The sequence below is a fragment of the Penicillium coprophilum genome (genome assembly GCF_028826855.1).
Source record: "Penicillium coprophilum strain IBT 35676 chromosome Unknown utg000002l_segment0_segment1, whole genome shotgun sequence".
NCBI classification, from domain to species: Eukaryota; Fungi; Ascomycota; class Eurotiomycetes; order Eurotiales; family Aspergillaceae; genus Penicillium; species Penicillium coprophilum.
The window spans coordinates 2,300,246-2,312,681 of record NW_026622722.1 but is presented as its reverse complement, the minus strand read 5'-3'; the positions used below and the strand labels follow the sequence as shown (position 1 = coordinate 2,312,681).

At 51.4% G+C, this 12,436-nt stretch overlaps 4 protein-coding genes across 4 annotated transcripts; 2 read left to right on the top strand and 2 right to left on the bottom strand.

Moving 5' to 3' along the window:
- Window positions 1-341: 341 nt before the first annotated feature.
- Window positions 342-3,747, bottom strand: tif32 (putative eukaryotic translation initiation factor 3 subunit EifCa; the record flags this gene model as incomplete). The annotated part of the gene is made up of 4 exons (XM_056674080.1): window positions 342-1,925; window positions 1,981-3,336; window positions 3,414-3,638; window positions 3,706-3,747. The coding sequence occupies 4 exons, from the start codon at window positions 3,745-3,747 to the stop codon at window positions 342-344; spliced, it is 3,207 nt and encodes a 1,068-aa protein (XP_056534605.1).
- Window positions 3,748-4,518: 771 nt separating this feature from the next.
- N7500_002933 (guanine nucleotide-binding protein subunit gamma) lies at window positions 4,519-4,909 on the top strand (the record flags this gene model as incomplete). Its single annotated transcript, XM_056674079.1, has 3 exons — window positions 4,519-4,670; window positions 4,725-4,782; window positions 4,847-4,909. The coding sequence occupies 3 exons, from the start codon at window positions 4,519-4,521 to the stop codon at window positions 4,907-4,909; spliced, it is 273 nt and encodes a 90-aa protein (XP_056534604.1).
- Window positions 4,910-5,872: 963 nt separating this feature from the next.
- On the top strand, window positions 5,873-6,686 carry N7500_002932 (Rdx family protein; the record flags this gene model as incomplete). Its single annotated transcript, XM_056674078.1, has 3 exons — window positions 5,873-6,010; window positions 6,249-6,423; window positions 6,538-6,686. 3 exons carry the CDS (start codon window positions 5,873-5,875, stop codon window positions 6,684-6,686), a joined length of 462 nt encoding a protein of 153 aa, XP_056534603.1.
- Window positions 6,687-7,641: 955 nt separating this feature from the next.
- Window positions 7,642-10,686, bottom strand: pdeB (3',5'-cyclic-nucleotide phosphodiesterase PDE2; the record flags this gene model as incomplete). The annotated part of the gene is made up of 2 exons (XM_056674077.1): window positions 7,642-10,433; window positions 10,506-10,686. 2 exons carry the CDS (start codon window positions 10,684-10,686, stop codon window positions 7,642-7,644), a joined length of 2,973 nt encoding a protein of 990 aa, XP_056534602.1.
- Window positions 10,687-12,436: the final 1,750 nt, after the last annotated feature.

Here is a 12,436-nt window from a genome sequence, read left to right as displayed (position 1 = left end):
TTCCAATTCGCTTGGTATGTTCATTTTTCCTCTTCTATCTACTAGTACCGCAATCCATGAAAGAGAACCTGAAATATACCTGCATGCGACATGCATATGCTTGTATGCAACCTGTGCAGACCCAATGCTGTCGTCGAAGCTTAGCATCGGCATAACTCCGCCCATATCCATAGTAATAAAGAGATCTCAAACAGCTACGCCAAATTAAAGCCAAGAAGAAAAAGTCTAGGAAAAGATTATATCATATTCCGAGCGAGCTGAAAACAGACAGAACAAGGGCCCCCATTAACACGTTACGGGGTGAACATGGGTGAATGATACACGAAATATGCAGAAAAGGGTCATGAGAATAGCGCCAAAAAGAAAAGAGCTTGGATACACTTTTTAACTGGAAAGTCGTAGCTCGGTCGTTTACTGCTGCTGCTTCCACTTAGGGACCCACTTGCCACCGGCGGCGGGCTTGGATTCCGAAGCGGGAGCAGGAGACTGAGAAGAAGATTCACGAGGTTGACGGGGCGCCCAGCGCTCGGTGGGAGCCTCACGGGGCAGAGACTCGCGGGGTTCACGGGGCTCGCGGGGAGCAGGGGGAGGGGGGCGGATCCAGCGCTGGCGGAGGCACCGCTGCGCAGGTGAGGAGGAACGTATCCACCCTTGCGGAGAGGGGCAGGCTCTTCACGGACGGGGGCGCGAGTGAACTCGCGGGTGGGCTCGGCGGCGGCACCACCAGCTTCCTTGGCAGCTTGACGTTCTCTCCAGCTGGAGGGAGCACCAGTACGTGGGGCGACATTGAGACGGGGCGCAGTTCGTTCGGCTGCGGGTTCGAATCCACTCCTGCGAGCTGCGAGGCGGGCGGCGGCTTCTTCCTCGCGCTGTTGCTGCTTGAGAGCCATCTCATCCATTTTGCTGTACATCAAGTTAGCATCGAGATCTGAAGGGAAAATGAAGTAAGGGAATACTGACGATCGCTCTTCCTCGCGCTTGGCCTTCTCCTCGGCGAAGATACGACGGCGTTCCTCCTCACGGGCAATGCGCTCTTGCTCCTCACGCTCGGCACGCTCCTGCTCCTCTTTACGACGAGCCTCCTCTTCCTCGCGCTCCTGCTTCTCGCGACGGCGGCGTTCCTGGACCTCCTTGACACGCTGCTTCTTCTTAGCCTCGAACTCGCGCTCGGCAGCCTTGCGACGCTTCTCGAACTCCTCGTGGCGCTTCTCAGAAACCTCACGACGGAAGTTGCTGAACTGGGGAACAAGGCGACCCAGGCGGTGCTTGAGGGCCACTGCCTCGGCGTGCTTCTCCTTGGACTCGCGCAAGCTCTGGGCGGTCTGCTTCTCGTAAAGCTCCAAGTCCTGCTTCTTCTGCTCATCGTAATCGGCGGCGATGTGCTTCAGTTCCTCGCGACGGAAGGCACGCTCCAAGTGGTCAATACGCTTAGCAGTAGTACGGATGCGGTCGTTCAGCTCATTCTTCTCCTTCTCGAGCTGAGCCAGCTTCATGGCGCGCAGGCGGTTGGCATCAAGCTCCTCAAGGTCGATCTCGCTGACGTCAATACCCTTGACACCAGTCTTGAGCTCCTCGAGCTGCTTCTTGAGCTCCTCCTGGCGGATGCGGTCCTGCTCATCCTTGATACGCTTGAGCTCACGATCACGCTGTTCATCAGCCAGACGCTGCTTCTCGGCGTCCTGGAGCTGCTGGGCACGGACACGCTTGCGGGTCTCCTCTTCGCGCTGCTTGCGCTGCAAAGCATCGGTGGCGGCTTCCTTCTTCTTGTCGATAAGAACGCGACGGGTGAGAGTATCCTCGTGCTCCTGGGCGGCACCAGCAATGGCACGGGCCTGGGCAGTCTCCTTGGCCTGAAGACGAGCCTGGTTGTAGGAGGGATCGACGTACATGCAGGTGACGTGAAGAGTCTTGGCGAGACGAGCGACCTGGAAGCGAGCGATCTCGGCGGGGGGTGTGCTGCAGGCGCTGAACGGAGCCGACCTCACTCTCAGCGGAGCCAGCACCGCTGCCGGCGTGGACAGCCTTGGCGGAAGAGAAGACATCGGAGTCGAAAGTCAGGACGCCCGAGATGTGATCAACGCGAATAGCGAGATCACCCTTCTTGCAACCGTTCATGATGAACTTCTCAATCATGGCAGGGGTGATCTGGAAGGGGGCGGGGAACTGGGCAAGCTCGTAGACGAACTTGAGCTCAACGGACTCGTAAACCTGGGACAGCTGCTGGAACAGACGGGTAAGGATGACCTGCTGCAAAGGCACAACGTACTTCTCCATCTCGGGGTCGGCACCAATCTGCTTCAGGATGGGGGTGATCTTCTTGCAGATGGACAGAGGGTGGAAGTCAACCTCCAGAATGTTGTACAGTTCGCGGATCTCGGGGCGCACACGGCGGAGCAAACCCTTGTTAAGAGCATCACGGAAGAGCACAGTACGGGTAGGCGAGGTGGCCATACCGAGAAGGTTAGTGAGACGGGTGTTCTTGTTCTTGCGAGCCTCATCCACATCAACAAGGGCGCCGCGGGAGCGGGAAGTGCTGATGACGGGGATGGACAGGGCAGAGAGAAGGACGAAGGATGCAGCCTTGGTCATCTCGGCCTCGGTGACCGATGGGTTCTCCTTCTTGGAGCTCTGACCGCTAGCCAGGGCCAAGGAAGAGAGACGGAGGAGGTTGTAGTAGCGGTTGTAAGCGGCGGCGTGGAAGAGGTAGTTCTCGCTAACCAGGAAAATGCGGGCGAGCTTCTCGTAGTAGTTGGCCATCATGATGTTCTTGGCGGGACGCTTGCTGAGGTTCAACAGAGTGTGGATATCCTCAATGCTGCGGAAAGCCTCCTGCCACAGCTCCAACTCGACGGCAACGTTCAACTGCTGGAAACGGGTGTCAAGGTGACGCTGCAGGGTGTCGGCATCGCTCAGGTTGATGGCGTGCATCTGGGAAGAGTACTTGGCGGCATTCTGGACGTGGTTGCGCAGGAGCTCACACAGGCGACGGAACTCAGTCTTGCGGGCGTACTTCTGGCAAAACTTGAAGGCCTGCAAGGCAGTCGACTGGTACATGATCTCGAGACGGGCATTGTTCTTCAGAATCTCGAGGACGGTGCGGTAGGTCTCCCACAGGAACTTAAGCCAAGGAGTAACGATGGCGCGGTCGGTACGGTCGCGGGACTGCTCACCGGAGACGGTGGCGAGGAGGATGGTCTCGGGGGTCTCGATAGCTTCCAAATCCTCAATGTTGGAGGAAGGAGCGGCAGAGTCGAGAGTCGACTGGATCTCGTCGGCCTTGGCCTGAGCCTCGGTGACCTTCTGCTCGGCAAGCTCGATGAACTTCTTGAGAACGATCTGTACGAAAAAAAAAAAAAGTCCTAGGTTAGTGCCAAGTCATAATTTTTTTTTTTCCGACGATCATCAACACAAACCTCGATGGTGCCGACGTTGGTGTTTTGAGCAATGTTCTTGTACTGGTAAAGACCATCCTTGGCGGCCTTGCCCTTGCGAAGGTCGACAGACAGCTCAACGAACAGGAGCATCACCGGCTCGAGGGAGGCGATGGGGCTGCTACGGGTGCGCTTGGAGGTGACATGTTCGTGGAGGACAGTCAAGGCGGCGGGAGCCTGGCCGACGGCGATGAGTTCCTGAGCCCTCTATATGATCAATAGTCATTAGTACCCCATCCATCTTCTGTTTTGCGACAGCGACGGCGACGCTTACCTTGAGGACATTCTCAGGCTTGATATGCGGAGGAGGCGGCATGATGGGTGGATGCCCCTTTGGGAAAAGATCAAAGGTGACTGATAAGAAATTAAAAATAAGAAGAAAAAAAAAGGTCCCAAGTTATATGAAGCCAGCGACACGGGTAGCTGGTCAGAATGCGATTAGCCACGCGAATACCCGATAACGAGGGGAAGATTCACAATGTGCGTGTTGAGGCCAGAGCAAAAATTAGATCCCGCCAGTGTTCCCACTTCGCGTTAAGCGATGGAGATCACGTGTTGCAGCCTGAGGCAGAAGCCTAGGAAGATGTGTCATATTGGATGACTCTACTACAGGATGATGATGTGTGTTATTGGTTCAATTGAAATATCCCGAGTCGAGTAATATTATAATCTCAACTAATCTCATTCCGACCCCGATGTACCTTCAAGTAATCATCCTATCGAAGTTTAGGAAGTACCGGGTACAAGGGATATGTTTGTCTCCACATAAAACAATAGTAGTAATCCCCGACCAATGCCCAGTACCGGGTACTTCACCCCAGTATAACGTATACCAACGTAAGGTAAAAAAAAAGGGAAACCCACGGACCTTAGGACTCTTCTCAGGAAATCCCCTCTAAACAGCCCTTTGTCCATTCTCTCTCTATTAACACTCGACCCGACTTCACCTTCTTTTTTTTTTTTTTCTTTGTCTTGGCTGATTATCCGGCCCCCCTAACCTAATTCTTACGCCCTTGGGAACTTGCCGATCCAAAAACCCCCCTCTCCCCCTTTCTCCATTCGCGCTTCTTTCACAGCTCTACCCATCATGGCTCCTTACGAACTTCGATCCGGAGGTGATGTTAAGAATAAGAAGCAGAGTGTCGCAGACTTGAAATATCGTCGTTTGACCGAACTCAATGCTCGTCTAAAGGAGGATCTGGACCGTCCACGGGTCAAGGTCTCCGAGGCAGCTCTCTCGTCCGTTTCCACCTTTTCTTGGTTCAAACAAACAAACACCTAACCCTTTAATAGTCTCATCAGTTACTGCAACAATACTCGCGATTATATGGTTCCATCCGTATGGGGACAGGTATGCGACCGGCTCCTTTTTTGGCCCACGCGATCTCATCCCAAACTAACTCCCCATTTCCTAGGTCGACAAGCGCGAGGATCCTTATGCTCCTCAGCAACAGGGGGGTTGCTGCACCGTCATGTAATGCACTCACGACGGGATATTTTCGCCATGACCTCTCACTCTTTCTCTCTTTCCCCTACTTAATTCCGGACCCCATTCACGACCACCCCCTTGGACCCGAACAAAACACGATTGCTCGCGCGGACAAATATGTCGGCATGAAAGAATCGTCTGCTGGTCTTGCACGAAACCTTCCACGCCTCCGGGGATCACACAAGTCCCGCTGTGTTTTGTCGCCCTTTTCGACCTCGTGTCCCCTTTTTTTTGTCCTCGGACTCTCTGCAGACAGTGCACTTGACGATGCATTTGTTGCGCCTTACTTTTTCTTCTTCTCTGGATTGCACCATTCCCCCTTCTCGATGTGTTTGTTAGGAATCGGCCATTTCTTTTCTTTATTTTTTTTTTTCCCTTCTTTCTCCTATGTATCCTTTTCTTTACGGGTTATCTTCAAAAAGCCTCTATGTTCTTCCGAGCGTGAGAGTTGCCATTCATGTATCATAGATTCGCATGACCAATACCATACCGATCTAATCGAATTTGCGCCATTTGTAATTCGGCCCCAAATTCCGATCACATCTTGCGATTTGCTGGGATGACCCCGGCAGTCGGGATCAGCCCTCGGTTGTTTCGTGCATACCTTGCCCATATTGGGCAATTGGTAGATCATCCTCACCGAAAATTAATCTGTACATGACGGACTCATCTTCCATATTACATGTAACATGCCATGTAAGGTGCAAACAGAACTTGATATACACCTGGGCACCTGGAAATCCCCCCCCGCTGACATCATCTTCCCGTGGACCTGGGTGTCCACCTAGGCATCCCACACTGTTGTAAGCTCTGCACACATACAACTCTCCAACGAGAAATACCGCCCCCAATAATACATCCACCTGCATACAATATCCGCCCAGGCACTCCACTCGCCACACAAGTCACCCATCCAATCGCACTCACACTTCAACCCCCATTATCATCCATCATGGCTACCCCAACCCCGTTACCCTTAAACGACTCAGCACCCAATAACACAGACAAAGTCGAACCTGCGAACCTCCATCTCCCCCGCATCTCAATCCAGTTCTGCACACAGTGTCGGTGGATGCTCCGCGCCGCATACGTATGTGTCCTCCTCTCCTTCTTTCTCGACCTATCACGTTGGCGATATTCTTCCTTGTGTCGTCAAGGGTGTTTGGCATGTGATTGGTTCCTTGATACTTGCTTGTTGGGTGTCTGATATATACATGTATACCATGATATATATCAAAAGTCGATATCAAGTGGCTATCACAACCATAACCATAACCATATCGGAATATACAAAAATCATGTAAACACCAGTACTAACGAAGTAACAGTTCGCCCAAGAACTCCTCTCGACATTCAGCACAGACCTCGGCGAAGTGGCCCTCGTCCCTAAGACCGGTGGCGTGTTCACGGTAACGATATGGCATGGTACGCTGAATACTGAAGGGGAGGTCACGACGCAGGAGATTATTCTGTGGGATAGGAAGCGTGATGGGGGATTCCCTGGTATGTAATTTTATTCTTTCCTAATTTGTTACTTTTATATGGATGTGTTATACAAGTTGGAAAGCTATGTACCCAGTCAGGCTGTTTTGTCTAACCTTTCCTTTCTTTTCTCAGAGGTCAAAGCGCTCAAGTCCCTTGTGCGGAATGTTATTGCCCCTGAGAGGGATTTGGGACATACGGATCGGGCTTTGAAGAAGCAGCAGGGTGAGCAGGAGAAGAAAGAGGAAGGTAAGGACAAGGCGGGTTGTGAGGATTGTCAGTAGGAGGGAGTGAGTGTTCATACCAAATTTAGTATCCAGATCTACACATGTCAGTTAGTGTATGTAGAAAATTCATTTTAGACTCTGTTGGCAAAGATGCAGGAATTACATATTTTACTTGGCAAATGCACCTGTTACAATCGTTACAAGCCTGGAAAACAAGACTTCGGAAAATCACTGTACACATCACATTCATTATCGCGCAGAGCGGAAGAGTCTAACAAAAGAGTCCATGGGGAAAAAAAGAATAGAGCAAAAGACAAGACACGAGGATCAAGTACAAGGGGAAAAAGAAACAACTATCCAAGGTCATGGATCTCGAACATCGAGCCGGAGAAAGCCCGCACCTGTAGGAAATAGAACGCCACTGGGACTCTAAAACAAAAGAGAACCACCCGGAAAGATCACATAAGGGCGATAGAAAGACGAAAAGAGAGATGAATGAAGGTGTAGGATAAGGATAAAAGAAAACAGATATTCGTGGTCATCACAGAGAAGCAGTTAAGTAGGTGGGTGAACCCGATGCAAATAATCAGATGAATAGATGTAGCGGGACACCGATGTATCCATGGAGAAGAGAAAAATGCATGATAAAGCGTGACTCTCAGCCTCAAAGGAGAGAGGATAGGGTAAAACATACAGCTCATCTTGTCTTGATGCTGGAATTTCTCAGACAAGCTTTGCATTTGCTATCATGCCCAAGACAAACTCAGATGTCTAGCAGAAGGGAAGAAAGTATCGTTATTCGACTTCGTAGAGTCGTGACCAGGAGAGCCAATGCGGTGGGAAAAGAAAATCCAAAGTCTGGCTTCTTCGACTGGTCGAGTCGTGAATTCATGGAACACCAGTGTGGGTTTCAAGTCTCATTGCAGAAGGTAATGTTCATAAGACCATGGCAACATTATACACAGCTGGTGATGGCTCAAACCCAAAAGCGCCAAGCAGGATGGCAGGAAAATCAGGTCTCACCACGGACCTCGTGCGAATGGTTGCGACGCTTCCAAAAAGCAAGTCGAAGCCGACTCCTCCGCTTAGGAAGTCTGCGGGGAACATGAGAGTCATCTGCTTGCGGGTTTTCATTTTTGATGCTCTCGCCGGTGGTCGTCGACTGTGTCGGGCTGCGGGTTCCGTGGGCTCCCAGCCTGGAGAAGTCTTTGTTGGCGCGATCACCATCTTCGGAACGTGTTTGACCACGACCGATGATAGAGCTACGACCGGGACTGTAACCGCCTGCGGGCTCTGATACGCCTGAAGGAAAGGCGTCCGCTGTGCTGGGACGTGTGCTGTTGTCGTCAGGTCCTCCAAGATCACTTTGTGCAGCACTTTCCCCGGAGACTCGCTTTTCGTCGCCACTATCCACAGCTAAAAAGCTTGAAGCATTAGTTGCGGGAGAGATTGGGGTCATGTTGTTGCTGTAGGTGCTTTGCGTCCGTGTGCAACTATTGCGATTGGAGCCTGTGCGGGCAGACGAGCTGTGGTGCGCATGGTGCCGTTGGGAGCCCCGCTGGGAGCCTTGTGGAAGGCCTTGGCGCGAGCTGCTTGGTCTCTCGGCAGCCCCCGAAGCATGGTCATGCTCCATTGATCCCGATGGAGTCCCACCACCGAAGGCTGAATTTGCATACAAGACGGCCGCTAGAACAGCCGGATCCTCAGTACTAGGGTTTGCTTCTGAGGGAGGGTTATGTAGCTGTGTCGAAATAGACCCGCGGGCAGACTCCGGGATTCCTGGAATGGAGAAACAAGAAAGCTCGGGCATGGCACTAGAAGACTTCCGAGATGACATTTCAACGGCCGGCAGAAGGGGACTTCCTGTGATCTCAATCTGAGGACCTGTGGTATCGGGTGACACAACTGGTTGAATGGTGTTTTCGTTGTATCCATCAGAACCTGAACTCGCGGAGGATTCGACTTCGTCAGTTGTGCCATCTCCTGGGGCGGGAAGCTGCTTTTCACTAGCAACAGGGCTCTGTGAGCGAGGCGAAATAGTGATCTCGGGCCGTTTCTCGATCGGCAAACCTCGCTTCTCCAGATCCTGATTGGCAAGTTCTTGCCACTGTGCCTGATTGCGCCGGATATGGTCCATAGTGAACTGCAACTGCGGTAGAAGGTCTGAAATGCCTTCAAAGAGCGGCAGGGCGAATATTGACATGAAACCAATTTGACCAGTAGCCAATTTGTAGACGTTCTCTAGTTCGGGTGGACCGCCAAACAGCGCGGTTTCCATTCCAACCTCCCTTTCCATCTCACCCTGATTAGCGAATTCCTCTTGCAGGATTTGCGTCCACTTCTTTGCAACTTTCCACGGCCGAGCCACGTTACTGATGTCGGCACATTTGATCAGTAATCCACAAACGAGCGTCCTGTACATGTCGACGTCTTGCGGCTTCCAGCCATCAACAGATCGGTGGTTTTCGGAGAACTTCTCTTGAAATGAGCCCATTCGTTGCATGAACTTCTGGTGCACACCCATGTCTGTGGCCAAGATAGAGCTGATAAGGAGCTTCCGCAGCTGATTATCCTTGAATGCCGCAGGCCAGTGCCGACGCAGAATCTGGGAGAAGGCAGCGCAATGGAACGCCTCCAAGACGGAATTGTCGTTGTAGAGTTGAGCAAGAGGTGCGTTAAGTTTGACAAGGAAAAAATTGTTGACACCTGGATGGCCAACGTCATGGCCAATGGCAGAAATGAGGAGGGTGAGGGCGTCGAACGGGGTGAGAAGGGATGTGATAGGAGTTTCTAAGGCATGAACATGACCGACAGGTGCATATGGAGGCAAAGCACCAATATTTAGCAGAAAGCAAAAGACGGATTGCAGCACATCAATCGCATGGCGGAAATTGTGGTAAAGCACGAAGGAGTTATAAGCAGCACGGCAGGCGAGAAGGAAAGTTTGCAGTTCATCGGGGGTCAACCGCCAATTGTCCAATCCCGGCATGGTGAAAGCATGTTGTATGATCTCACAAGCACCAAAGACCAATTCGTCCTCGGTAAAATCGTGAGCGCAGAAATCCCAACGGCCTACCTGTTCTTTGATAAAAGGTATGCGTGCAGGGTCCACATTGAGATCCTGCTCCTGAAATTCATCATATATGACTTCTTCTGGGTTGCAAATTCCTTTCATAAGCTTTGAAACCATGGCTTCTCTGAGATAAGAATATGGCTGCTCATCATGCACACCAACCCAAGAAAGCTTTCGTTGCTTTCTCCGTGCAAGAAATCGGGTCATCTCTCTCTGGGCCGCTTTACGGGTACGGTAGGCATGAACCACGAGCCCTTGAGTGCGCGACCGATCTAACGGCGTGGTCAAGACATCTACGGCACCGGCATCAAGACAGCGGGCAATCTGCTTGTGCTCCACTGCGATAGATCCTTGAGAGGGTTGACTAGTAGGGCCGGCAACCGCATAGTCGCTGGGTCCGTCGGAGGTAGGTAGGCGTAAAATAGCAATTGGAATGACCAAATTCGGCCCTTCTTGGGCTTGAAGATCATTTGAGACACCCGATAGAAGTGAGAGGCCCCGTGCTTCGTCGGACTGCGTTGAGAATGTGAAAGTGCGGTGGATGGAGCCCGGGGATGGAGGAGCGTTTTCTGACCACGAGGAGCGACTGGCTTTTCGGCGAGCCAGGTTCGACTCTTCGCCGCTAAAGTCCACCTCGAGGAAGGCGAAAATCGGATTACACTCGCTACCCGACCGGTCGCTGAGCTCGGCCAGCTTGGTGGCAAAGGAGGAACCGTTATGGCAGAGGTAGACTGTAAAAAAAAAACGAAAAAAACGGGATGAATTAGTCAATGATCAAACGGAGCGCAGTCTGCGGAACCTACCTTGTTTGCACACTCCTAACAACTGCTCTACATCCGCCTGCAGAGCCTCCGGTTCTTCGAGGGTTGTAAATGAACCCGCAGACGATAGCGTTACTTCATCGATGGAGTTTCTGCGCACCCATCTCTCCGACCGCACTCGGTCGTCGATGTAGAGGCCGGCGCAATCCACGCGGTCAAACATGTTGGTCAGAAACTTGAGTACGACCCCGATCAGGCTGTGTCGCCGGAATCACAGGACCGACAAGAACTCAATCGGAGTGAGAAAAGGGAAAAGGCGTCGGTCGGATCGGTGCTGCCTCGCATATGGCGCAAATGACGAAGATCGAGGCGTTCGGGTGAAGGGGGGGGAGGCGAAGGGAAGATTCGGGTGAGAGCGATTTTGAGAGAAAAGGGAAGAAAAGAAAAACGAGCGGCGAGGTTGGAGGAAGGTATGGAGTATCGGGAGAGATCCGACTGAATCGGCACAAAGAAAGTCGGGAAAAGGAGTGGCAGTCGGCAAGCTCTCAGTTTCGAACAATGGAGTTGTTCCCTGCAGCGAGGCAGTCCGAGTCGCGTTACGGGCTGGAGGTTCCGAGACACCCCCAGAGCCTAGACTTGTCGCACTAGACAGCGCAACCCACTTTTTCCACCCCGGAGTCGAAGGCAGAGCGATGGGATGAAAGAATCGAGGGGGATTTTTCAATTGCGACAAGAGAAGGCGAGGTTAGTTGGACATGGTGGGGAGTTGTAGCGGTGAGAACAAAGAAAAGGAAGCAAAGGAAGAAAGAGGAAAGGAAGAATGAAAGTCGAAGTCGAAGTCGAAAGGTAAAAAACAGCCCAAGCTGAGGAGGGGCGAACACGGGGAAGGGGGCTTCTTTTCCTTCCAGAAGGCCGGGACGGGATGATCCTCACGTATCTGCATGTGGTTTCTGTGTGGTTGATACGTCCTTGTTCTTCATCTGTGGACTTTGTACTCTTCCACTGACTATATCTTTATCGATAGAGATACATCTATATATCTTGATCACTTATATATCCTACATCTTTCTCTTTTCCTCCAGATATCACTTGTGACAGAGCCTCCGTAACCAGTGGACCCAATGACGCCTCTCTTTTTTTTTTTTTTTTTAGAAGGGTTAGTCAGCGCAGATTCTGTGCCCGTGAACAGGGTGTAGTGCACCTAGGCTCATATGAGTCTATAGATACTGACATACTGACATGTACACATATACACATCCTTACCTATACACATATACCGATGGACGATATTAAATACAGTCCTTTTAATTACCGCCATACAAACCCAACGTTTGGACCCCCCATTGGGGCCAAAATCTGAAAGCCAAAATCATCCGTGATCTCAGACTTTTTTCCACTCGGATCTGCAGTACTAGATAATATCAAAGCTGGACATCACTCGAGAACGTGATCATGTGTTCCTTGATTTCGAGAGTGAAACTGGCAGGCCATACTTCCACCCAAAAAACAAGCTAAACCCCCTAACCCTCACATGAACCTATATACAGAGATGGCTGCGTGTGCACTCAGTTTCCTTATTCAGCCATCAAGGGCTTGCTGATCACCTTCAAAGTCCTGGACGTTTCAAAATTGTGATTGGGAGGGAACCCCGACCAATCACCGAGAAATGGTTGCATGTGGTATTTTCCAATCTGCCAGTCCGGAGAAGTACACTAAATACTTGGCATGCAGGCCAATTCTGGATTCTGCAAATGGCAAGGGGTGGCGTTGTCGACTTTGTCGATCTCTTGGCTATGACCGTCAAATTATGTACAAACGGCTATACAAGGAAAAGGCATTCTTCAGATCGGCCATGTTTGCCATCTACAAGAACTCCGAAGATACAAAGACATCCATAATAAGATCCAAGAGCACCAAATGAAACCTACGAATATCACAAGCCCGCAGAAGCGACCGTCTACTCCTGTACAAGA